Raw genomic sequence first — 26,180 nt, 5'->3', positions numbered from 1 at the left:
GACCCAGCCCCTCCCTGAGCTCCACAGAAAGAGCTGTCCATCAGCACTGAATAAAATGTCCACCTCTTTCTTGGGGAGTCCCACCCAGGGCAAGGGATCCCCAACCTAGAGGATGGAGGTGCTACCTTGAAGAGGAATAAACACATGCACCCACTTGGGCTGGCCCCTTTGCCTGGAATAGGACCCAGGCCAGGTGAAGGGCATCCTGGAACGTCAGCAGTTCGGGGTACTGACCCCAAGGACCTATGTCCTGGAGCTGGGGACTTCCCTGCCCAGTGGGGTTCCCAAGTAGAGCTCTGTGGACACCTCCGCTCACCTCTCCATCACGAGAGCACTTGAGTGTCGGGGCTCCAGGTGGCTGGACGCACAGACCTGAGGGCAGCTGCCACTGCCCATCCTGCTCAGCCCCAGCCTGGCTGCCAGGAGAACAGGCCAGTCTCAGGTAAACCCACTCTACGCCTCACAAAGGACAGATCTCACAGAGCGGCTGAGCCGCGCCAGCCTCTCCAGCACCTGATGCTACTCACCGATCGATCTCCCTCCGTGTGCGGAGCTGCCCTGGCTGCGCAGTGAGGCCCGGTGGCCGCCTGCTCACCTTTATAATCCATGAGGGAGCAGCTGACGCCCCCAGATGCCCTCCCCAAGCCGGCGCCTTTGCCTGCCGTCCCTAAATGCACCGTCTCCCTGAAGGGCGACACCAGGAGAGGACCTCGTCTTTTTTCTTTTCTTTCTTCTATTTTTTTAAACTCTCATCAGCGAGGTGATTTGTTCCTTCCTGGATGATATAATTTCATTTGGGCCAAGTGGTTTTAAAGCACATTAACCTCCCTCTTCGCGCTCGCCTCTGGCCAGGCTCCAAAGTCAAGTGCCACGAGACATCAGCTCCAGAGCCGCAGCCCTCACCAGGAGACACCCCCGCCCAGGGCTCCTCCGTACACCTCTCTCGCTCTTCTCTGAGTCAGAATCTTGGCTGAAGGCAGGACGGAGGTCGCCATCGCCCAGTGCGGCCACTCGCATTCTGCCTGGCCTCTCAGCCCTGCTGACCAGCAGCCCTTCCTGGGCGGGTGCACTGGCTCCGAGCAGACCACTTCCATCCAACTCCATCACGAAAAGTCCATCTTTTGGCTCCCACAGTCTTCACAGCGAATGTTCAATACAAGTTGATCCTACGCTAAAGCAAACAGCTTGATCTTTATCGCAAAACACAAGTTTATTTTATTACAAATGCAACTCATACACACTGGGAAAAATTTAGTGTGTGCGCGCGCACACACACACACACACACACACACACACGAGAAAAGCACAGACAACCTCACAGAAGCTGCCCCCTTTTGGGTCTGGTGCTTTTTCTCCAGGTGAGCCTCCCATGCACTTTCTTGTCAGTTCGACAGATGTGGGGCTCATTCTTCCCACCTCATGCTGTAACCATGGCATCCTTAGTTGTGAAAATATCTACATATTTATGTCACAATAACCATAGGACATTCTGCCATTTAATGTGGGCCTTAGAACCTAAATCATCGTGTTCTGAGTAATTGTAGATTATGTTAAAGGTCTTTTGAGTGCAACTGAATCCCGTCTTCTTGAGGGAGCTGAGCTGGAGGAGAAGCAGCAGGTTGCCCCTCTTGGGTCTGTGCAGCGGGTGATTGATGGGCCACTGTCTGGACCTCCTTCACGCGTCTAGGGACAGCTCTGGGGCAACATGGCGCCCTCTGGGAACCCGCCTTCTCCTTCTTCCAGACCTGGCTGTCTATCCCAGGTCATGAGGGTCTCTGGCTGGTGGGCTCCCTGAGAGATCTGGTAAGGACTGGGTGGGGTAAGGGACTCTGGAAGGATCAGGTGGGTCACAGTGTTCCCCTGCAGATTGGAGTCACAGGGAAGTGTTAAAAACTTTCCTAATGCCTGGGCTCCACTTCTGAGAAATTCCACCTGAATTCCTGGGTGGGAATCGTGTGGTAGAGTGTGGACCTTCCTTGAAGGTGGGTGGTTCCCATGGGTGTGTGCCAGCCTGAGGGCCACCTGGGGCAATGGAGACTGAGACTTCAGGAGCTGGAGTGAGACTCCAACGTCACCCTGGGAGTGTGAGTGTGTGCAGGTGTGTGAGTGTGTGTGAGTGTATGCAGGTGTGAGAGTGTGAGAGTGTGTACAGGTGTGAGTGTCTGCAGGTGTGAGCATGAATCCTCCGTTCAGCACAGCAGATTAATTAGTTGCAGTGAGTTGTGGCACCTTGCTGCTTTGGGAGGCAGTAGGTGGCACATAACCAAGGCCAGGTGTGAGCTGTGACTGCTCTTTGTAGCTGCCCAGAGCCCCAGGGCCACAAGCCTGGCCAAACCATCTCCGGCTGCACCCAGCTTCTTGGAGAAGTGATCCCACAAGGGCTTTGAACGCAGTCTGGAGGGGCAAGCTCTTCCCCCACCTCTGTACTTGGGCCATGGATCTGGGGCAGGGAGGGCCGAGTACTCTTGGTCCAGCATGGCCTGGTCAGGATTTCATCTAGGCCTCTTGAGTTGTGCATATGAACTTGAACCTGTGCATGTGAGTCCCCTCCTGGAGGAGGTATAACCCCACCTCCCTCCCAGAGCTGTGGGCACCTGGGACCAAAAACACTCTTCGTCATAATTTGCTAAGCTGTTTGTAATCGCATCTTTCCCTATCGATTGAAGTGGACTTAGTGTTTTTCTCATTTAGTTTGTTACTACAATAATAGATTTTTTCCTAACATTAAAAACTCCTGACTCTCCTGGAATGACTACTTGTTAAGGTTTTAAATACACCACTGGGTTTCACTCACTGATATTTTATTTAGAATATGTTTATCTTTATCTACTGCCTTTAACTTTCCTTCCTCACAATTTCTGTTTTGGGATCCAGGTTTCCCTAACCTTACACAGGAGCAGAGCTGCCCTCTGAGGGACTCCGAGGGGAGGCAGGAAGTCCCCACAGGGAGACACATGGGCAGGGCTTGGGGCAGAAGGGAGGGGATGGGAAGGTGGTGAGGTCTTGGGTCGCGGGTTTCTGGACCCAGAGCCAGGGGGCTGAGGAGCTTTGGGGACACGGTCATGATGCCCCAGTTGAGGTCAGGTGTTTGGGGCCTGAGGGACAGCTGTGGGCCACTCTGTGTGTCTAAAGCTCTTTACTGAGGTCTTGGCCATGGACTTGGACAGCCTGGACGCAGGTGAGGAGAGGACGGGGACAGAGGGAGAGGATCTGTGAAGGACCCAGAGGAGGAATGCGGGAGGCAAGGGAGGAGCCCTGGGGGCAGGACTGTGGGGCCAGAGGGCAAGGCGGCCTTGCAGAGGACAGACTCTCCAGAGCCCCTGCAGCTCCTTCCTTGGCTGTCTGGGTGACTCTCCCACCACCTTTAAGGTTTCATGGCACCTCCGTTAGGGGTGGGCGAGCTTCCTATGCCATGGACCAGAGAGATGTTGTACCAGAACTGTGGCCTCTGGTCTCAGGGGCAGTGTACCAGGGACTGGCGTGGCAGGACTGAGAGCTGGATGTGGCCCCTGGGTGCATCTCTTGCTGGCAAGTTCTTCGTAACAGGTGTGTGTACTACCTGGCAGGACCTCATGCCCCACAGAGGGCCCATAGTCCTGCTTCCGAAACCCCTTTTGTGAAATGGGAGAAGAGCAGAACTCAATGTGGGGTCATCAGAACACCCAAGTAGGCCAACACGGCCTGCTGCCCCTGCTGGGCCCAGCAGAGTCCCTTCATCTGGCCTGGGCCACCTCTAGGTTGGCCACACCAAGGACGAAGCTGGCCCTGTGCATTCTCTGGGGTGTCTGGAACAGGGGGCTGTGGCTGCAGGGCTGGGGCACTCGCAGAGAGCTGGGACTGAAGAGCTGGGGGCACCTGCTGCAAGTCTGAGGAGTGGCTGCCAATCAAGAGGGAAAGAGAGGGCACAGCGAGGGTGAAGGGCATGTGAGGGCATGGCCAGGCCCCTGCGCTTCCTGAGGCTGGAGGAAGCTCTGTGCCTCCACCCACTATTTCACCTGGGATCCTTGCCATGCAAAGCCCCAGGTTGGAGGGGCTCCGGGAGGGGCCCCGGCCCCGTTCTTCAGGTCCTCCTCCCAGCGCGGTGCTCAGCCTTGAGATCTTTGAGGTCTCACCCTCCTTGTGGTACATGTGTGGCAATAATGGTGCCCTGAAGAGGCCACCCCCTCCAGTTGGTGTTCACGTGGGACCTCAGGATATGACCTTATGTGGAAATAGGGTCTTTGCAAATGTAACTCGTTAAGGAAGGCATACTGGATTAAGGTGGGCCCTACACCCCAGGACTGGTGGCCTTATAAGAAGGGGGTGGACAGACAGACACAGGAAAAGGGGGTATGAGGGTGGAGGTGAGGCTGAGGGCTGCGGCCCAGCTGGGACCCCCAGAAGTCGGAAGAAGCTGGAACCGATTATGCTGGGAACTTGGGAGGGAGCCAACCCCGCCCACACTGTGCTGGGACTTCGGCCTCCTGACCTAGAGAACAACTGATTATACTCTGCCCAGCATGACGTGGTCTGTCATGGTGGCCACAGCAAGTGGACGTGGGCTCCATGAGCATGTTTCTGAGTGGACCGAGCACCCTTGCTCCCGGAGGAAACCGGTGTTCCTGGCTTTGGCTCATGTGTGTCCTAAACATGGGGTTCTTCTGGGCCCCTAGAAGGGTGTTGTACCACCTGATGGGGAAGAAGAAACTGGGCACCTGACCCTGGCCAGCTGTAGTGGTGGAACGGCCAGGCGCGAGGGACACTGTTAGCACAGGCCGTTTCTGACGTAGATGTTGCTGAAATCTGAGTTCTTGAGAAAAGTGACAAGGCTCACGTTGTGAGTGGAAGCTGGGTTTGAAGGGTGAGTTGTCTAGAAAGGGAAGTCAACTTCAGGACAGTGTCCTGTGGCGAGCAGCCTAACGGCCTCTGTCTGTGGACCACAGGGACCTGCAGACGGGCCTGTGGGTGGGGGTCACCTCGACATTCAGTGGGTGTTCGGTCACTCGTCCTGACGCCTGGTTTTCAGGCACCGTGCCCTTGCTCCATGCACTCAGGAACACGCGTCTGGCCGTGGCCCTCACTGGATGGCCTGTCCCCTGCTCCGTAAAGCAGCACCATAAGCCAAGAGGGAAACGGACAGGGTGGCATGGAAAAGGGCTTCCGGGTGTCCTTCCAGGTGGACGGCCTTGTCCTGGAGGACAGTCACATCCTCTCTGCTGTGAATCACGGGTCAGAGGCTGCCTTGACCCGTGTTTCTTCTCATTTCTCTCTGCGGGTGGGACTGTGTGCAGCGGGAAGCCCAGAGCCCGTGGAGGACACAGCGGCTGTGTGGAGGCCCAGGGGGCTTGCCTTGCTGCTCTGTCCTGGGCCCAGGGCCCTTCCTGTCAGGGCTGGTGGGCCATCACGGGTTTCTGAAGAGCACAAACACACATGCACACGTGAGTGTGTACGCAGACTCCCAGGCACTAGTATGCACACAGCAGCACACAGGCACACGCACAGGCAAGTGACAGGTCCTCAGGCACGCGCACAGGCAAGTGACAGGTCCTCAGGCACGCGCACAGGCAAGTGACAGGTCCTCAGGCACGCGCACAGGCAAGTAACAGGTCCTCAGGCACGCGCACAGGCAAGTGACAGGTTCGCAGGCATGTGCAGAGAAACATGAATACAGCACACTATCTCGGACGTTCAGGGATGTGCACGGGCACGTTCCTGGGCGTGCCTACAGGTGCCCACACTGGGTATGCGCACACACTCAGGCTACACATGAGCACGCTCACCCAGGGAGGGTCATACTGTCCTGCCTCATCAGGCTGCCCTTGGCCAGCTTGGCATGTCTCTGCTGTTTGTGGTTTCTGCCTCTGTCCCCTCCTGCCATCACTTTGGGAAAGGGATTTGAAATATGCCCTGAAAGTTACCTCACTTGGTGGCATTTTATGCAGAAGTCTGCAGAACTCAAGCTAAAGGCCCGAGCAGAGTTCTCTGGAGGAGCAGAGAAAAGCCCAGGCTGCGGCATGCACGCCTGAGCCCCTCTGGGCACACTGGTTAGGAATGGAGCAGGCGTAGGAGCTACAATGGTGGCATTCAGCTAAGTGCCCACTGGGCAGGCTCTGAGTCCAGTCCACAGGCCGGCCTCAGGGCAGCTCTGACTGGCACACTGAGACCAGCCATGGAGCACAGCACCTGCCATGGGCCGCTGTGGGAAGGAACGGGGCCGCAGGCAGAGGACTTCCCAGGCAGGACACCTCCCCCAACAGACCCAGCAGGTTCAGCCTCATTTTCAAGAACTGCTCTGAGAGTTCCCAGGCAACTTTTTGAAAGAAGAGCAACAGGAGCTCCATCTTCCCTGGATGGCTCCTTCCTCCTGCCCCCTTCCTCTCCCCTTCCTTCCTCAGGTGCCGGGGACCGAACCCAGGGCCTCGAGCATCACTAGGCAAGGGCTCTGCCTTTGAACTGCTTCCCCAGTCCCCTTGGGCACTTCTGGAAAGACGGGGGTCAGGTGACCCTCTCTCAAGCCCTTGTAACTGGTGTCAAGTTGAAGTGGCTGTGGGGGGTGAGTGGTGGCCAGCAGGCTGAGCTGGTGAGACGTGGGCGGGGAGCTGAGGGCAGCCGGGTGCTGTGGCCTGGACCTGATGTGTCCCAGGTCTACACACTGGAGCATGGTCCCATGTGGCAGTGGTGAGGTGGTGCACCTTTAGGAGGTGGGGCCTGGTGGGAGCTCCTTAGGTCATTAGGGGGTTCCTGGGGCCCTGCTCAGTTCTCATGAGAGCAAGTGGTTCTAAAGGCCTGAGCCCGACTCTCGGGAGTTCCTTGGTGTCATCTGGTGAGCCCTCTTCCTGACACATGCACATCTGGGGTTCAGGAGGAGCCCAGGAAGCGAACACCCCATAAGTCTGGGAATAGCCTTCGACCCCAACACCTCACACCTGATTCAGCTGAGGAGACCCTGTGGCACTGGGTGGGCCCAAGGGTCCCCCAGGAGGGACCCCACCACCTCATAGCAGGCCTTCCTGGAGCAGAGCCCGCCCCTTTCTCTCCCTCTTTCTTTCCCCCTCTCCCTCTCCCTCTCCCAGGGACACAGTGGTCACTCCGTGACACTGCCTGTTTGAACATTTCTTCCTCGTCAGGACACTGCATCTTTAAGAAATGTCTCCAATTTCCTTTTGCAGATTTTACCTTTTGTTCTGGTTCTCTTCTTTTAATACTGGGGATTGAACCCAGGGGTGCTCTGCTGCAGAGCTGCACCCCCAGCCTTTTTATTTTTTGAGACAGGGTCTTGCTAAATTGCTGAAGCTGACCTTGAACTTGTGATCCTCCTGCCTCAGCCTCCTGAGTGGCTGGGATTACAGGTGTGCACCCTGCTCTCTGTTTTGAATTTTATCAGTTCATTCCAATTTCCCTCTCTCTGAAGACTTCATACTAACGTGTCAATCTGACAAGACTTTTAAATGTCCTCAGAAAGTGAGAGAAGAACTTACCGCGAAGAGGTGGTTGGCCGTGCCTTTCCTCCCGTTGGGGTTTCTCTGGGTCAGAGAGCCGCGGTACGTGGATTTCCGATCAAAAGACTCATCGTCCTTGCCTTTGGGGAAAACAGAAAAGGGGAAGCATTTTGTGAATCACAAACCCACCCTGAACAAGGGCTCTGCCACCTGAGAAAATTTTAAAGTACCCAAAGTGGACACAGCTCCTTCTGGGAAGTTCCACAGCGTGAAACATTTTTAATGAATCATTTTGGCAGTTGTGCAAATCAACAGTCGAGATGTTTCTTCTCTGCTCTGGAGCCAGCACTGACCCCAACCCGGCTGTGGCCCCAGGAGTGCTTGTATGGGTCCTGGGTCCTCCTTTCCCTTTTTATCTGTGACAGGCAGCAGGCCTGTGAGGTCCTGGGACTCTGACCTCAGGGCAGGGGTCTCTGCTCAGGGCCACAGTGTGGAGCTGGGCCCTGGCCTCAATCCCAGCCAGCATTTGCTTTGGGGGGGGGGCAGAGCCAGCCTCGTGAACTCCTGCATGTCAGGGGGGCACCTGCTGACCCGAGCAGGTGTCCATGAGGAGCAGAGCAGGCCAGGACACAGGGCTCCCTGGAGCCAACTGTGGGCATCTCTTCTGGACGTCGTGTTCAGGGACATGCCCACAGCAGGCCCTCTCTGTCTCCTGCCTAGAGCTGGTGTCCCAGCACGGCTGTGTGCTCTGGAACCCACTGAGGCCCTACGAGAGGCCTTAACAGACCACAGTTGTCCCCTCACAAAGCCAGTCACAGAGAGACTCCAGGGGAGTCCCTGTTCTCTTGCGGCAAGCATGAGCCTCCATTTGGATGTCCGTCCATGGGACAGGCTAGACACTCACCTCGAAGGTCAGCCTGCAGCACTCCAGGGGCCCCAGTGGTAGCTCCTGGGAGTCACCTCCCTGCCAAAGTCCCCCTGGCTGGTGGCCCCGAGACAGGGGGCCTCAGGCCCTCTCTGGATTGAGCTAGCTGTGCTAGGAGCTCAGACAGAGGGAGCTGTGACCACGGCGTGGGTGGGAGGCGGCAGATGTGCCAGTGCTGTGGGGCAGGGCGGGGGGTGGAGGCCATGCTCTCAGGGGCCCTGTGGACTCCAGGAGCGCTGTGTATCACGGCCCCACAGGAGGCTGGCTGGGCTCCCAGGTGTGGGCAGACCCCTCAGGGCTGCGCTGGGCAGTCCTACTTTGGGCAGCAGCAGGGGAGCCAAGGGCTGTTGGGGAGCTGAGGAGGGGCCTGGGGAGCCCTGTGTGCGAGGAGCATGGCTGTGGCCGAGTGTGGCCTCCAACCTCGGGGGAGCCGCCTGCTTCTGTGAGCTGCGGCTAGGCTTGGAGGTGAGTGGAGCACACGCCTGGCAGGCACAGAGGGCCCCAGGCCCCACCCCATCCGTCCAGGACAAAGCTAATGTCCTTGGCTCCACGAGAGTTCAAGGAGGGCCAAATGCCGCCCGCACGGAAGCACCAGAGGCTCTGTCACCACCCACGGCACCTCCGCCAGCTCCCGGCAGTGGTTCCAACCCCCTGGAACACCAAGGCAGTGGGCCCGAGTGGCAGAGCGGCATCGGGCACAAGACTGTGCCACAGGTTTCAGAGAAGCACACCCAGCCCGACTGGCCACTCCCCTCCCCCGAGCCGGTCCCAGGCCACGATAGGCCACGGGGAGGCACTCTTACCTGGAGATCTGAGGGAAGAGCCCCTCCTGGGAAGGCAGGGCGCCCCTGTCACCTGGAAGAAAGAGAGCGGCTGTGGGCGTCACCAGGTGTGATGGGCAGGGACTCTGCCAGCTAGTTTGGGATTTAATGCTCTCTGGACTGTGACTTCACCAAGTCAGCTGTCTTCTGTGCCGTGGCAGTATCTGAACTTCTGTCGTATCAGAGAGCAGGTCCCGTATGTCAAGCACCGAACGCCCGACTCCAGGAGACACCCAGTTCTCAGCAGTGGTGGAAAGAGCACAGGGTCCAGCCCCAAGGACCTGGGCTCAGATCTCAGTGTGACCTTACCCCATGTGACCTGGACTCAACCTCTGTGAACCTCAGTCTCCTCCTCTGTAAAGTGGGGCCCTGGATATTTAACTGTGCCTGACACATCTCCCGGCTCCCCGTGGCTGCTGGTCCCACACCCTCTCTCCCTCTTTCCAGAGGGCTGCCTCTGCTCAATGTGCTAAGAAATTCAGTCTCCACCTTCCTAGGAGTGAAGAGAGAGCCCCATGGCCTCCTTCCCCAGGGTCCAGGCCCCCACATCCCGGGGACACTTCCTGGGTGTTCAGGAAGAAGGTCATGAGGGCCCTGGAACCCTCAGAGCCTGGGCAGGGAGGGGCACGGGAGCCTGGGTGCGGGCTGCCCCGGGCGACCCCTGGCTCCTGGCTGGTGGGTACGGAGGGACCCAGGCTCCTGCAGGAGAGGCCTCTGTGTCCACGAAGCTCCTTGAAGGACTGAGCCAAAGAGTGCACATGGGGTTTGCTCGATGTCACAGGCTGGACTCTGTCCCTCTGTGGCCTCTTCTCCACTGCCCAACTGGGTGTGCCCAACAAACACTCCTACACAAATCCTGCCCGTGGCGCCTGGGAGGAGCCGCCCGAGGAGCTGTTCCCTGGGTGCATAGGAGCCCCTCACCCCACACTCTGTAGCGGTTCCTGAGCTCTGGCTCTGTCCAGCCTGGGTGGGGGTCAGAGACGCACCTTGCCCTGGTTCCCAGGGTCTGCACTCGGGTCCTTTGGACTCCTGCCAAGTTTCCCAGCAACTCGAGGAAGAAATATCTGAAGGGCAAGGAAGAAACTTCAGGCTGTTATGGCCCCGCTGAGCAGCAGGCCACGGGCAAGAGTTGGGGCGGCCAGTCGGACGCAGGCTGGATGCTCTCTGTGCTTGGTCAAGATTGTTGGAAGAGCACTCTGTCCCCACACATACTGCTCTGTGTTTCTGGGGTGAGTGCTGCTGGACTTAGTAATTAGAATCAGGACGCCCAGCTAACTCGCCATTCAAGGTCAGCAGTGAATGATCTCGGTAAGAAGCGTGTCCCAGTGGGACATCTTTGCACTTAAACATTTCTTGCAGAGTTCCCTGGGCATCCTGCATTCACCTGGAGACCCCCTTGGGAGGTTTCATCCTTGTGCCAAATTTCCTCCCCAGCAGAGTTTTGTAGGAAGCCTCCTAACTGGGCTGGGAGGAGGGTGCTGGGTTCAGATCCTGACAGAGGACAGACCCCTTCACCCTCATCTCCCCACCCACCTTAAAATGGGCATTCATCAAACTCTCCAACTCAAGGTTTTGTCATCTAGGCTTCTAGTTTTTTTTTTTTCAGGGGAACTGGGGATTGAACTCAGGGGCACTCGACCACTGAGCCCTATCCCCAGCCCTATTTTGTATTTTATTTAGAGACAGGGTCTCTCTGAGTTGCTTAGCATCTTGCTTTTGCTGAGACTGGATTTGAACCTGTGATCCTCCTGCCTCAGCCTCCCAAGCTGCTGGGGTCCCTGCATAAGGGAGAATAACAGAAAATGTGAAAACAGCCTCAGCTGGAGGCCAACACAGGGCCTGGCTGTGCAGACATAGACTGGCTGAAGGAGGCGGCGGCACTGTGGCTCTCGGGAGGCCTGGACCCTCCACTCACCGGCAGGTTCGACCTCCTCCGGGGCTTTCCCGACGGTTTCACCGTGAGCCCTGCGGCCCTCAGGGCTGCGATCCTGGCCTCGATGTCTGACACCTGGACAAGAGCAGACAGACGACTAGACGGCCAGACAGGCACCACTGCGATGCCCCCTCCCAGAGTCACGGTCAGAGAGAGCAGCTGTCCCCAGCTCACAGGTAGAACCAACCACAGTGGCCTCCCCTGGAGACTGGCGCCCAATCAAACGCCCAGCCTGAGGTCCCCTCGTGGGTGTGGGAGGCGTGCTCTTGTGGGGCACCCCGGTCGGTGGAGAGGCTCTGTGGATTTCCTGGGGTGTTTCAGGAGGCCTGGCTCCCGCAGGCCTGGGCACACTCGGGTTCGGGCAGCTCTGGCCTATGCAGACGTGACACTAGACCGTCCCTGCCCTCCTGGGCCTCCCCTCTGACGGACAGTAAGCTGTCACCCCGTGCCATTCAGAGCCCCCAGTGTTCCCCCCAGGTTTAACTTTCTTGCCTCTTTTCCTTTTTAGGGGTGGGGTCAAACCCAGGGCCTTGTGAGAGTGACCTTGGGCTCTGGCACCGAGCTTCGCCCAGCCCCTCCCTGCAGTCTGCTCTGCGGCCTCCAGGCCTCTGCCGTCCACCTTCCTCCAGACCTGCCTCCCTGCCCCTCATCGCTGCTTTGGTTTGGGTTTTTGGGCTGATCCCTGAACGTGCCCCTCTCAACCCCGGCTGGGCCCTGGCACACACTGTCCCTGGCACATGCCGTCCCTGGCACACGCCGTTCCTGCTGCCTGGACTTCTGCCTCCTCCTGGCGTCCCTCTCTGGCCTCCACTCACAGCCCCGCTCCAGGCACTCTGTGGACTCAGCCTTGCTTGATGTCTTCGTAGCTCTATGTCCTCCCACCAGAGACACGGGTTCCACGAAGGCCCGGCTGGCTGTGTCCCCGGGCCTGTCACACACCTGCCACGTTCTAGGAGGGACTTAATGGCCGCACAGTCCTGACCCCAACCCGTTCCTGCCCCGTGATTGGGCTGGGGGACAGCCTGTCTTCCTCAGGTGCTTGCTGAAGGGCCAGGGCCGAAGGCTGTCCCTGGGGTCTGGGTGGAGGACTCCGGGGGAGGGGACGGCAGTGCCCACCTGCCCAGGGCTGTCCCTGGAGGCTCTTGTGTTGGCTCTGGCCTTTGGCCTGTACACCAGGTATGTCTCTCACCTCAAGCTCTGCAGCCACAGTTCAGCCCCAGGTGGCCCTGGGCTGAGCCCCATCCTGCGCCTGGCTGTCCTAACTTCTCAGCTTGTGTCCAGCCCACGTACAGGAAGGGAGCTGTGGGCATCCACGTGGTTCCCCGGGGCTGAAAGCCCCGCCTGCCCATCCCTCAGGCCTAGGCCAGGGACAGGGGTGGGTGGGAGACCTCATTCTGCCTTCCCCAGCGGGCAGGGTCTCCAGTAGCCTCTGGGTGGACTGCCCGGGTCTCCGAGCCCACAGGTTGGCCCCAGCCCCTGGGTCCCTGTCTGTCTGGGAAGCTGCACTCCCCGCAGGTGGACTACCTCACTCTCAGTATGCTGAACTCGGGCAGCTGTCATGGCCACTCTGTCCTCCAGCTCCGACAGCTCCTCATCCGTTGTCCAGCTGGGCTGCACGGGGCCCCCAGGGCCCTTTTCCTGGGCATTGGTGGCTGTGCACACCTAGGAAGAGAAGGGCTGGGCTGGCTTCCATCAGGAGTGACCGCAGAACCCTGTTTTCTCTGAACTCCCCGGGTGCGGTGGGTCTCCAGGTCCCCAGAATGGGTCACTCCATTCTGCTCTTATCAAGGGCCTTTGGTGACCCTCCATGGTTGGCTGCCTGACCTGGGGAGAGCCCATGGCTTAGTCACACACCACTGGCCAGCAGGGACTGTCCACCATGCTCCTGCCTCTGCTGTACCTTACAGAGACTGCTGGGGAGGCCTCACCTCTGGGCCCGGCCTGGGGAGGGCCCTGCTGGGGGGAGCCACATCCAGCTGGGTCTCTTCTTCCCTGACCTGCTCCTCCTCGGACGAGGTGCCCTGGTCACTGACGTTTCTGGTCAGGTCCTCCAGCTTCCTCCTCAGGGCCTCCTCCTCTCTGTCGGCGTCTGCGCCTGCTCCGGCAGCCAGACCCTGACGGAACAGGCAAGTGGTGCTCAGCGGCCTGGGAGCTGGGCTGGCCCAACACGCCCAGGCCCCTGCTGGAGCTGAGGTCCCTTCTCTAGGGAACCTGTCCCCAGGCCTGAGGTGACACCATGACCCATGGCCATTCAAGACTTGCCATTTTCTCTTCCCTCCCTTCCCTTAAACGCTTTTTTTAAATTGAGGCAAAACATTTATGAAATTTACCATCTTAACCATTTTAAGTCTATGGCTCTGTGTCACCAATACCTTCCTACCACTGTGCAGCCATCTGGGTCACCTGCCCACAGGTCCCTAATCTTCCCTGAGACTGTCCCCATCAACACGAGCTCCGCAGCCCTCCCCCGCCCTCCCTCGGCCCCAGCAGCCACCACTGCCCTCCCTGTGCCTGAGGACCTGGCCCCCGCAGCACCTCCTGGAGGTCCTCCTGAGCGGCTTGACCTCGAGTCTGGCAGACCCCACTTGCACGGCGTCCTGCAGGCGCTCCCTGGTGGAGCTGTGCCTTCTTGTTTGGGGTGACCTGCTCGGGCAAGATGGGAGCTTTCCCCTCTGCCTCCCAACAGGGCCCAGGCCTGTCATTTCCCCAGCCCTGGAGCTGAGCCACGAGCCATCACACCTTGCCACGGGGCTGAGGCTGGGGAGGGACCCAGGCCCGGGGTTCTCCCCGTCTCCAGTGTTGACTGAGACACGCAGGCCGTGAATCCCAGGGCCCTCATCCTGGGGCGCTGGGCTCTGTCCTGGATTTGCTTGCCCACAAGAACATTCAGGTCTCCCATTATGGTGAGTCTGCGAGGTCCAGGGACAGGCGGAGGCGCTGTGACACACTCCCATGTCACCTCTCAGTAGAAAACAGGCTCCCAGACTCCCCAGGGGCTGCCGCGGACAGTGAGGCTGTGAGTTTCAGGAGACTGGGGGGCTGTGGTTTGAGACCCGGCAGTGGAGTGTCCTTTCAGGGCAGGCCCCATCCTTCACAAGGGACCCTGCTTGAATTCAGAGGCAGGGAGGCTGGCCAGCCTAGGGGAACCTGTTTCCTCAATTTAGGTGTCATTTCTAGAATCCAGAATGTCTCTGAATGCTGGGTTGGTTAGCGAGAAGCTCGGAGCTAACCCAAGCACCCGTGGGCCAGTCTGAATCTAGACTTCAGTTATTTCTCTGCAGCCTGAAATGCTTTTCAACATTGGCAATTTCAGCCTTGACTTTTATAAGTGGCATTAGGACTGTAACTGGAGTTGGCCCATAAAGAGGTTGGAAGGGAGAACTAACCCTGACCGTGCTCCTGCCCAGGGCTGCCTGGCGCTCACTTGGTGGATCTGAGCTTTCTTCCGTGGGTGGGAGGCAGGGGCTTGGAGTCCTGAGTATCTTTGCCCGCTGACTCTCAGGGAAGAGGTCCAGTCCAGGGCCTGCCCTCTCTCCACGCCGGCTGGGGACTCCTTCACGGCTATCTGTGGGACGTGTGCTCTGTGCCCCGTTGCTCCTGGTCACAAAAAGGCAGTGCTGATGTGTGAGCATGAAGGACTGTGTGCTCCCCTGGTGCCTCATCGGGGGCAGTGGGGGCCTACGGCAGGTTCTGCTGCTGCTGAGCGTGAGCTTTCCAGGGAGGGGTCCACGTGTCCGTCCCAAGAAGGTATCAGAGTTATGTGATAAAGGTACAAAAATGGCAAAACTGTCTCAATGATCTTTGACAGTGAACATGACCCCACACTCGGTGACTGGAATGTGCCTCCGTCTTCATAGAGGGCCACTGCGTCCTTTAAGGTTTGCCCAGGCGGAAGCTCTGGGAGTCGTCCTGGACCCCCTTGTTCTCATCCAACACCCATTCCTGTTGGCTTTGCCGGCCCGAGGCATCCGCTGCCCTTCATGAGGGATCCGCTGCCCTGCATGAGGGATCCACTGCCCTTCACGAGGGATCCGCTGCCCTGCACGAGGGATCCGTTGCCCTGCACGAGGGATCCGCTGCCCTTCACGAGGGATCCGCTGCCCTGCACGAGGGATCCGCTGCCCTGCACGAGGGATCCGCTGCCCTGCATGAGGGATCCGCTGCCCTTCACGAGGGATCCGCTGCCCTGCACGAGGGATCCGCTGCCCTTCACAAGGGATCCGCTGCCCTTCACGAGGGATCCGCTGCCCTGCACGAGGGATCCGTTGCCTTGCACGAGGGATCTGCTGCCCTGCACGAGGGATCCGTTGCCCTGCACGAGGGATCCGCTGCCCTGCATGAGGGATCCGCTGCCTTGCATGAGGGATCCGCTGCCCTGCACGAGGGATCCGCTGCCTTGCATGAGGGATCCGCTGCCCTGCACGAGGGATCCGCTGCCCTGCTGGGTTCCACTGCACCTTCTCTTGCCTGTTAATCCCAGCCACCTACCTGGCCTCCCTGTTTCCACCTGGCACCCCAGTCTGTTCACAGACCTGGCGAGATCCCTCAGCTGGCTCTCCTGTGCCCAAACCTCCCCTCTCTCCAGAGTCATAGGCAGAGGCTGGAAGATGGCCTTGGAGTCCAAACCGTCCTTTACCTCAGCTCTTGTGGTCTGCTCTGCGATGGCTTCAGTGTGTCCCCAAAGCTTACATCCTAGGAATTCAGTCCCAGGTGGTGTTGGAGGTGGGGCCTCTGGGAGGGAATTAGGATCAGAAGAGGTCATGGGGGCTCCCAAGACGGCACTGGTGGCTTAGTAAGAAGAGAGCCTGAGCTAGCATGTTTCTCTGCCCAGCTGTGTGAGCCACCTGCCATGAAAGGAGGAGGTGAGGAGGCCGTCCCCAGGTGCCAGCGCCTTGCTCTGGGGTGCTCCAGCCCAAGACCTTGGGGAACACATCTCTTTATATCACCAGTTTTGAGTCTGTTGTGAGAGCAACAGAAAATGAACCAAGAGGCCTCTCTGCCCAGCCTCACCCCATCCCAGTCCCCTTCCTCGGGCTGCTCTCTGTGGCCAGAGCACTCTGTGCTGATGGCTGCCCAGCGGCCTCGAGCCTCCTCTGACGGGGGGCAGCCCCACCTCTTGGCGGGGTGCATCCACTCAGGATGGCACCCTGCTCCAGTCTCTCTGGCCTCGCTCTGCTTCTCTCTGGCCTTCTCGGCATCTGGCCCTCGGTTCCCCGTTGGGTTGCTTATTTCCTCCGCACACTGGGCAGGAGCCAGGGCCTGGCCTACAGCAGCTCCCCAAAGTCGAGGCTCTCTCTAGGTCTCAGGTTCACACACCCCGTCAGTAGCAGGGCCGCCCGGACAGAGTGCCTTCCTCCCCTCGATCACTCCCTACCCCACCCGCCCACCCACATTTCCACCGCTTTGCCCCCACCGCCGACTTTTGGGGACTGCCCCCAGGAGAATCTCAGCACTTCCTCCTCACTACCTCCCTCCTTCAGGAGTGAGTCACTGAGCACCCCAAGGAGGGACAGGTCTCTCCACCAGGAAGCTGTCACGGCGACCGTGCCCCAGGCAGCATCGATCCCTCCTGACCCACTCTCCTGGGCAGCGGAGGATGTTGCTCACGACCATTTGATTTTCTGTTTGAATGAAGCCTATTAAGACAGATGGAGAAGCCTCACTGCCGGGGCCTCACAGGGACACCAGGAGGCTGATTAGATTGCACTGTGGCCAGTCTTGTCTGGGTCTCTTCCATGATTCTATGTTCTGAGGAGGCTCAGGAGCCCAGTCTCCTCAGAGAACATGTAGGAGAGGACCTGGGTGACAGGTGGCCTGCAAGCTCTGCTGGGTCCTCTCAGAACAAGACTTTTTTTCAGGCTACAGGGAATGAGCAGCTTCAGGCCCATGAGCAAGGGCAGGCCGCTGGTGGAGGGGGACATCCATGGATACCTGAGAGAGGCAGGTCTCGCCTCCACCTTGTCTCCACAGAAGCCGAGGTACACACGGGCCTCCGACCTCCGCACACACCCATGCACACAGCGCACTGCCTAACGCACCTGACAGGATATGGTCAGGGTGACCGTCACATCCTCGTCAGCTAGGGATTTCCAGGTGTGAGCACCAGAAGTCCCTGTCCCCCTTAGGTCCCCTGCAAGCTAGGACGTCAGTCACCTGCATCCAGCACCCTCATGATGCTCAGGGGCCTGCTCCCCCAGTGTCAGAAACCTCACTGGCTGTCAGGGGTCCTGGGCCCAAAGGGCCCAGCAGGGAGGTCCTGTGAGCCATGGGGAGCAGGCCCCTCTGCAGCCCTGGGCTCATCCACGACATCAAGTCCACTTGACCCTGCCCAGGGATTTGTGTGAGGAGGAGGACAAAGTGAGGAGGCACCTACCAGAGTGGAGCCAGAGAGGCCTCCTGCAGGCCACGGGAATGGGTGGACCGAGGGACCATAGTCCTGGGTCAGCAGGAGGAGGAAGGAGTTGAGCAGGAAGAGGGCAGAGGAGGTGAGGGACAGATGGACAGTGTCCATCCAGGAGGCAGAGCTGGAGCCTGAGGGTACCTGGGCCAGCATCCAACAGGAGCCTGTGGGCAGGTAGGGGCTGGGGGGCTGGGGTGGGCCCCGTGGCTCTGGGGGCCACGGAGCCTTCGTGGAAGCTTCCTGAGGGAGGAACAGCTCTGCCCCAAACCCGTGTTGTCCCTGGGCTCCCTGGCCAGTGGTGGGTGAGTGCTTCCTGAGAGCTCGGCGTGGCTCCTCATCTCTAAACTAGGGAGGGAATCGTCTAACCTGACAGGACGCCTGGAGAGCCCAGACCATGACAGGTGTGCAGCTGCAACTTGGGGTGCCGCAAGGAGGGCACCAAGGCCCTAGACGGGCCAGTGGCTGCGGCTTGACTGAAGGGCGGCCTGAGCCCACCCCTCTGCACCTGCGCCGCCGCCTCAGACACGGGATCCCAGGCACTCCTGCACGCCTGCCTTAGGCAAGGCTGCGCTTGGTGACTGCTGTACGGTTGCCTAGGGGTCAAAGGTGTCCCCGAAAGCCCATGTGCACTGCAGGGTACGTAGAGAGGTGCCCCTGTCAGACTTCCCAGTCCCAGAACCGTGAGCTGACAAGTGTCTGCCCAGTTTACTTCACAGTCTGCTGTATTCTGTTAGAGGCGTGCTGAGATGTGCCCCTGCTTGTGGCCTGGCCCCAGGGGCTGCGGAAACGAGTGAGTCCCCGGCAGTTCTCCCCTGGCTCTGCCTCCCAGCTGCCCTCTGAGAAGGCTGTGGGTCTTCTGAGCTCTCTCACAGCTGAGTGCAGGGCACGGGGAGTGGGCCTGGACGGGGCGGGTGACCTCACACGGGTAGTCTGTGCACGCGTGGGTTCTAGGCTATGAGCTGTAGACCTCAGGCAGAGCCAGTGTGGGCAGCTCGGGCCCCCTCAACCTGGGGGCTGCGGGCTGTCCTGCTGGCCCAGCCCCACACTGTGCCCTGGGCTGGGGGAGGCACAACCGTGTTCTCCAGGTGGCCAGCAGGTGCTCCATGGCCAACACTCACTCAGCTGGAGGATCGGGGCCGAGGCCAGCCCACTCCCAGCAGCAGGACCCTATGCCCACCACCTCGGAGCCCTGAACTCCCAGGAGAGGGAGGGAAAGCCGAGGCCGCCCACCTCAAGGCCTGGGAAGGTCACCAGAGACGCAGGGAAGTGACCAAGCCCGGCCAACGAGGAAGCCACACTGAGGGCTCTGACATGTCATTACTGCCCACAGCTATTGTCACCACTGACACCGAGCGGCACAGGAAGGTGTGAATCAAGCAGGACACAGTGACCAAACCAAAGCCATTAGCTAGCAAGAGCCCTGGGTCACTCGCTGGCCAGCAGTGACTCCAGGTGACATGGCAAAATGACCAAAAGCCCCACTTCCTCATCCTTGAGTCACCAGACCCTGAGTCACCCGAAGTCTATTAGCTCCCAGACGGAGAAGGAAAATCAATTTGGCTGCCGCAGGCAGAGGCGCTGCCCCTGCATTATCTCACTAGAGCCCCGGCTTTCAAAGGGAAGTGGCACAGGACACGCACATTGCTGGGAGGTGGTTAGTCTCATCTCCACGGCACCCGAGGGCTTTGAGTGGGAGAGGCGCAGACGCTGGAAACGTCCAGGACGGGGTGTGCGCTGGCCGTGGCCCTCGCCTGCCTGAGTGCCGCTGCACGCAGAGACCAGCGCGGCCGCTGTCAGCGTCTGCAGGGCAGCGATCAATACCCGCAGGAGCGGCTGGGTAGATGGCCTTGTCTCCACACACGTGGCACATGTGGGACTGGAGAGGAAGCGGCCCCACCCAGAGCATGCCTGCTGAGCACCCCTGGAGGAGGGCGGGTGGCTGGACTGGGGAGGTGACTAGCTGGGGAGGCCAGTGCCGGAAGGTCAGAGGGGGTGAGGGGCTGGGTGCTGCCTTCCGACAGGACCCTGGCTGCGGCCAGACTCTCCCAGCTAGGAGGGGGCTTCCCTCTGGTATCCAAAGCCTCTGGCTGCCTTCTAGATAATCCCAGGGCATGGTGGCTTCTTGGGCTCTCACAAGGAACTTCAACACATCTCCTTTTGCCTTTTGCCAAAATGGCAGAAGGAAGAATAAGCAGCTTAATTCTCCATGTTGATAATAAGGGAAGAGCTGGGGGTGGTGAGCACACTTGTAATCCTAGGGACTTAGAGGCTGAGGAAGGAGGATCTCAAGTTGGAGGCTAGCCTCAGCAACTTAGTGAGGCCCTGTCTCAAAATAAAATAAAATGGACTGTGGTAAGGGGAATCTGTCCCTTTCCTTCCTCTGCATTTTCTTTCTCTTTCCTTTTCAAGTGTTTGTAAGTCTTCATCAAGGGCTAAAAGCTCAGGACCTAGGAGCCTCCTTTTTGACATGCAAACAACAGGACCATCTCCGGGTTCCTTTGTGTGGCAGAGGGGGCCCTGTGTCAGTTTGCAGAACTACCTCCTGCCTAAAGACAGAATTGGGTTTCTTTTCCAGGTAAACCAGCACAGGTGGTCTTCTCCTTCACTCTATGACAAAGTTAGGGCAGCCTGTGTGACAAGAGGCTCTGTCAGGTCCTGTCCCTGAAGACTGCTTACTGACGGCATGGAGGACAGGGGAGGTTGGGTTGGGTCCGGGCGGGACCCCTCCCAGCCTCCCTCCCAGCCTCTCCCATTGCCTGGGTGTCACTGGATTCTGGTTTTATATTTATTCAATAATAAACCTTTTCTTTTTCTTGTGGAGAGGTATTCTGGGAAAATATTTTTGGGTTTTAAAAAATTGTGCGGTGACAGCATCCCACGGGGTGGGGCTCCAGACCCTGCCTGGGCTCCGGGTGTGGGTCTGCCTGGTGCCTAGATGTGTATGCACGGGAGTCCTGGCAGGAACCCCTGGGGCTCCGACTTGCATGCGACAAAACCAACAGATGCAGTTTAGACATGCACCACAGACAGACCTGGGGTTAAGGGGAGCCCTGTTGGCCCCGCTGATGCTGTCATGGAGAAACTGAGTCAGTGTCTGCAACAGGGCGGGCAGGGCATGGACGGCGCTCCGTGTCCTCTCCCCTCCCCATGCAGCCCTCTGGGGGTTCCTCCACGGGGCCTCTTGTGCTCTCCTGATTATGTCCCCCGGAAAGTGGCAACCACGAATGCAGAAGCACAGGCGGCCGCGGCCAAGTGGACCACTTAAACACCCTTGGTGGCTCTGGGCCAGTGCATGTCTGTGAGTCCTGGTTCAGGAACCCTGGTCTGAGGGTGGGTGGGCTCAGAGGGCTTTCTCTGGGGTCCTGCAGAGACCTCCCCAAGGCAGGCTGGGGGCTCCCCACTGAAGGGCACACTGCTGGCCAGCAGGGGTTTAGGCCAACCCCTTCATGCGCAGACTGAGGGACATCAGGGAGGGCAAGTGCTGTAGCAACAGTAAGTGTGAGGAATAGACACGGAGAAGGGGTTCCAGAGATACCGCCGCCAACAAGGAGCAGCGGAGCACTCCCCAGGAGGGATCCTTCGACCGCAGAGCTGCCAGACCCCCTTCCTCACAGGCTGAATGGCAGGGCACCCGGTGGACCCGCTTGTGGTCCAGCTGAGGGTGGACACGTGGGCTGCTCCCCAGTTCAGCCACGCATCATGGTCCACACTCAAGGGCACAAATGCCTCTGAGTCCCTGTTTTCCATTCTTTTGGGGGCACACCCAGAACTGGAGTGCTGGACCTCAGGACAGCTATCTTTTTATTTTACTTTATTGATTTATGTTAGGAACTGCCATAATAACACGGTTAGCTTTATCTTATGTGAATTCACTTCAATAAAAAAGGCATTTGATGCTGTATCTGCACAAAACAGGTGATTTCACTTTGCAAGTAAGTACTGAAGGGTCAGTTCCTCTAAAATGGCGCGTGTGAAGCGCACGCCTCTACACTCAAAAGCCTGGATTCTGTCAAGCCCCTGTACCTGGCTCTGAGCTGCCGTCTGTCCTCTCCGTCTGCTGTGCTGGGCGGCCACCGTGGTGGCCCAGATGCTGTTTTCGTCAGAACTGTCCACGCTGGCCAGGTACAGCGAGGGCGGCTGCTCGATCCGGCTGGGCTTCATCCCTTAGAGAGAAAGAGGGTTTGGACTACTTGGAGGGAAAGCTCAGAGTCGACACATGTGCTCTGTCCAGATGAAGAAGAACCAGAGACTAAAGTGGAGACATGACTAGGTTCCTCTGCTGCTCTGGGTGGGGACTCTGAAGTCACAGAGAGAAGGGGCAGAATCCGTAGCCCCCCCCCCGCCCCCCAGGTCCTCAGGGAACAAGAGCCCCTGCCCAGAGCTTGGGGGGCAGAGCTTTCAGGTTTGAAAGCAAATTTAACATGACCCCCAATCCTAAACCACACCCAACCCCACCTGTGTGGAGGGCAGCGGGCTGGGAGGTGTCCACAGTGGGGGTGACTTTAGGATGCCTACCCAGCAACATGGCCCCTGCGGCTGTTTTCCGTCAGACCCAGGATTCACAGGCCTTCCTGGTCTTGCCCCACAGTGTGGCTGGAGATGCTTATTTCTGGGCTCCAGGGGGGAGGTAATGTTGCTATCACCACGTCCTGACCAGAATGTGCCCTCCACACCCCCAGCTGGCACCACACACAGCAACACGGGCAAGTCACACGGAGGGTACTGTGCACCCGCTCACTACCCAGAGTTCAGGGCACCTGCCCGGCTCTGCCCCTGACGCGAAGGGACCATGCTGCACTGTGGGTTCTGCCCACCCCCGAGCAGGCATGGAGACCCTGTGCAGAGGCACACAGCTAACCCGGCCTGCCCGCCTGGCCCTGGTGTTGAGATCACCGAGTGTTGTTCAAGCTGCTACATCTGTGGCAACCTGTTATGCAGCAGGGGTCGACAGAGACGGCCATCTCATTCGCTCTGTGGGGCTAGACCAGTGTCTTTTCTCTAATGAGGACGCTGAGGCCGGAGGGTGGACGTTCATGGCAGAGCACACCAGGCCCATCTCTCTGAAGCCCTCCAGCCTGTGCTGCTCCATTAAGAGACAGCAGGGCGAGCTCTGGGGCGCCCCCTCTGCCAGCTCCCTGGAAGACACCCCTCCTCATCTGAGAGACGCTGGAAAGCACAAAGCGTGGGCGCCTGGTGAAGGGCTGGCCTGGGCTCCGCGCCCAGAGGGCCCCCTGCAGGGCGCCTTCTTCCGTGTCCCACCTTGGCCCCTTGCCTGCCTGCCTCCTCCATGTGCCAGGTGACCTGAGGTCACAGGAGGGAATGAAAAGCCACCAGGGCTCGATCCCTGGGCTGCCTGTGGGGTTCATTCGTTCATTGTTTGGGGACAGGGAGTGCATCCCCACCTTCCAAAGCCCCCGATGCTAGTTGGTGTGAGGACCACGAGGCTGTGGTCTCAGAACAATGAGATGGAACGGGACAGGCTTCCCGCTCCCAGCTGCTCGCAGTCCGGGGCGCTGCCTCTGATCTCATTTGCTCTGACTCACGGGGTGTCTGAACTCCTGAACCTGGCATGCTCCCTGGGGCCCAGGAAGGCAGAGATTTCATTTAGAAGCAACACTGTCTTGACAAAATTAAATGGAACAAATTCAGGTTGTCTTATTCCAGGGTCCCTGATTGTAACCAGGGGCACCCAGACAGGACCCACTCCATCCATAGCCAAGTGCAGCCTCAGGCCTGGTGGAGCTGGCCTGGCAACCGGGTGACCGTGGCCACTCTGTGAAACCTGCATGTCCCTACCCCAGCCAGCAGCGTGAGTCAGGCATGGTCAGCCCCTCTGCCGGTGTTTTAGGTGCCACAGGGAAGCACCCAGCCCAGGGAGAGCCGGGGTCCTCGGTGCTTGCAAGGCAGCACACGCGGGTCAATCGCGTGGGAGAAGGGGCTCTTTTGAATCACCCAGTGTGTGTGCACTAATCCAGTGGACAGGGGAGGTGCTCAGCCACCCCTGGCCCACCCAGAGCCCATCTGGAAGACCCTGGACAACAGCACCCACCGGGCACAGCAGCAGGCCCCAGGGCCATCTTGCAGGAGTCCCCAGGCAGGCATGGTTCAGCAAGGGCATCCTGTCCAGTAGGTGGGGGGCTGTCTGGATGCTCTTCTGCATGGGGGTGGCACCTGGATGTTCTAGCATGAGCCTCTTCCAGGATGGCATCCTCCTGGGAAGTGGTACCCTCGGAGCAGGGCTCTCCTGAGAGGAACTGAGGACAGGGGCCGTCAGCCTCCGCAGCTCCTAGGAACTGGGTCCTTCCAGCCCCAGTCCTGAGGGGCCCAGGCCTCACGTGACTGACGGACCCTAGACATCCACCTGCTCTGCTGACTGTCAAGGACCCTGCCCATTTGCTGCCTGTTCTGGACTGTGTGCCTGCAGAGCTGGGGTTCCCAGTGATACCCGGGAAGCCCACGGGTCTGGTGCTGCCCGGGGGCCAGGCTCACCCCAAGGCCACCATGCGGGAATCTCGGCTTATTTTGGGGGTGTGTGTTGCTACTGCCTCTACTTTGATAATCCTTCAAGGGCCATCCTTGGATGGGGACAGAACTTCCTGAGCTTTCCAACAGAGGGGTCTCTGTACTGGGCCACTGTCCCCAGGGAGACAAGGTGTCAAGGGCCTCTGGAAGCGACATACCACAGCTCCTTTGTGGCCTGAGTGTTGGTGGGTGGGTAGGAAGGAAGCAGTGGCCAGGCCCTGGAGGCCCCTGGAGTACCGACACCAGGCCCAACCTGCAGCAGGAGCAGGACCCTGGGCCCAAAGTCCAAATGGGCACTTGCATCTGGGGCCCTGCCCTGGTGTCCCCTCCTCCCAACAGTGGGCAGACGGTCCTGCCCAGCCCTGGCTGGCACTGCTGAGTCTGGAGGACACTGGAAGCTGGAGTTTGGGCCTCTGGGAAGCGGGACTCGTCTCTGGGCCTTGTCCTGGCTCTTGTGCCCACAGATACCCTCACTGCTAATGGGGCATCTCACGAGTGCCATCCACAGTCTCCAGCCCTGGAAATGCCCTGTAAGGCAGAAATGGTCACCCCTCTTCCTGAGGAGGGGACAAGGCCTCAGAGTGGTGTCCAGGGTCAAGGCCTCACAGCTGATGAGCAGAGTGACCCCAAATCCTGGTTCACCTGGTGGCCTCTGTGTGCACTTTTCATTCCCAAGACTGGCCCTCCTTGGGCAATGAAGTATATGGTCCCCTACTGTGAGATGGAGACTCCGGCACAATTTCAGGCCCTGTCTGGCTCCAGGCAGATGCCACTTTGTCCTGCCCTCCTGAGATCCTGGGCACTGACCCCCATGACCTGACCTGCCTGGCCCACCTCTCCAGGCTCTCCAGAAAGCCCAGTCCTGGGAGGGCCTGAAGTATCTTTATTTCCTGTCCCACCTGTTCCCTGGATCGAGAACCTGGTATGACCCATGGCTATTCAACACTTCCCAGAGCACCCCTCCACCTGGAGCCCAAGCAAATGCTGCCCCAGTTCCCAGGAGGGGCAGAGCCTGCTGACCTGCAGGGTTGCTGTGGCCACAGGGACCGAGGGCGGGCTCGGGGGCTGACAGCAGGCCTGGGAGGCAGGATCCAAGTCTTCCTCAAAGTCCACATCATGGAAGGAGAGGAGGCGCTTTTTCTTTGCAGGTGTGAAATGAGCAAGACTCAACTGCGGTCAGCTTGACAGACAGGACCAGACCCAGCCCTCTCTGCCTTAGGGCAGTGGAGCTTCTCAGTGGGCACATCTATCTCTTGTGCTAGGAACAAACCTGCGGAGCCCCATGTGGCTGGGGGCCCATACTGAGCCCCACAGCACCACCCTTAGACACCTTGGGCTGTAAGTCCAACCCCAGCCTGCCTGCCCAGCCCCCTCCTCCAACCCGAGCCCAGGGCCTAATTGCTGTGTCTACCACCAAAAATAAGTTAAGAAATAGGTAAAACCAGAAGCAAACACCAACAAAGACAAGGCTCAGGTTGGTGATAAAAGCCAAAATGTCCCGGAGGAGAACCTGCCCGGTCTTCTCTGAGACAGGAAGGCAGCCTGCTGGCAACCCCACTGTGCCCACCACTGTCCCTGCTCTGGCCCCACTCTGGGCCTACCATCAGGCTCTCCCAGCCCACAGCTATCTGGGGTCCTGGATGCCCTTGGCAGGAATGGGATTCTTCATGCTCAGCTGTAGGAGCTGGGGAACCAGAAGGTACCACGACTTTCAGGAATTGCAGCCTGGGGTCAGGGAGGGGGGTGGCAGGGTGCCTGGGGAGGGTGGGTGGTGGGAGGACTCACTCTGTTGCCAAGGGGCTGGGCCTGGGCCTCTGGGCCGGGTTCTCCATCCTCATCTGTCTGCTCGCTGTCTCCACTCCTCTCTCCCACGCTGGGCTCAGGACCACCTGCAACAGAGCCCTGCATGACTCCACTGGAGGGGCTGGCTAGAGGGGCACACATGTCCAGCCCCCACCCACCTACCACCCATCCCCTCCCCTCCCTCCCTTCTCTCCCTCCTTCCCTCCCCCTCCCCTTCTCCTCCCCCACCAATCCATTCATTCACTGGGAAATAGCCAGGCAGGGCCTTCTGCTTCCTTCCAAGACCCATTCAGACCTCAGCTAGGAGCTGGCTTGCCTCACAGCAGACGACCCCACTCTGCATCAGCTTCACCAGTGG

At 59.1% G+C, this 26,180-nt stretch overlaps 1 protein-coding gene across 5 annotated transcripts in view; it reads right to left on the bottom strand.

Annotated features, from left to right (window-relative positions):
• LOC308630650 (prolactin-releasing peptide-like) overlaps positions 1-26,180 on the bottom strand; it is a 51,493-nt gene that overhangs the window by 1,640 nt on the left and 23,673 nt on the right. For 2 of the 5 annotated variants that reach the window (XM_081260974.1, XM_081260973.1), the window contains 10 exons: positions 25,805-25,908; positions 25,040-25,159; positions 23,547-23,751; positions 21,521-21,660; positions 13,026-13,211; positions 12,622-12,759; positions 11,080-11,172; positions 10,151-10,228; positions 9,147-9,198; positions 7,458-7,558 (listed from right to left, as the gene is read on the bottom strand). In XM_081260974.1, the coding sequence (XP_081117100.1) occupies positions 7,458-7,558; positions 9,147-9,198; positions 10,151-10,228; positions 11,080-11,172; positions 12,622-12,759; positions 13,026-13,211; positions 21,521-21,660; positions 23,547-23,751; positions 25,040-25,159; positions 25,805-25,908 (1,217 nt within the window). Of the gene's footprint in view, positions 1-4; positions 5,391-7,457; positions 7,559-9,146; positions 9,199-10,150; positions 10,229-11,079; positions 11,173-12,621; positions 12,760-13,025; positions 13,212-21,520; positions 21,661-23,546; positions 23,752-25,039; positions 25,160-25,804; positions 25,909-26,180 lie in introns of those variants that run through there. The other 3 variants (XR_014017987.1, XM_081260975.1, XM_081260976.1) reach the window with 3 other exon arrangements.

Source organism: Spermophilus citellus, assembly GCF_964194105.1.
Source record: "Spermophilus citellus genome assembly, chromosome: 11".
NCBI lineage: Eukaryota > Metazoa > Chordata > Mammalia > Rodentia > Sciuridae > Spermophilus > Spermophilus citellus.
The sequence above is the reverse complement of the archived record's forward strand: the minus strand, read 5'-3'. Positions and strand labels throughout refer to the sequence as shown.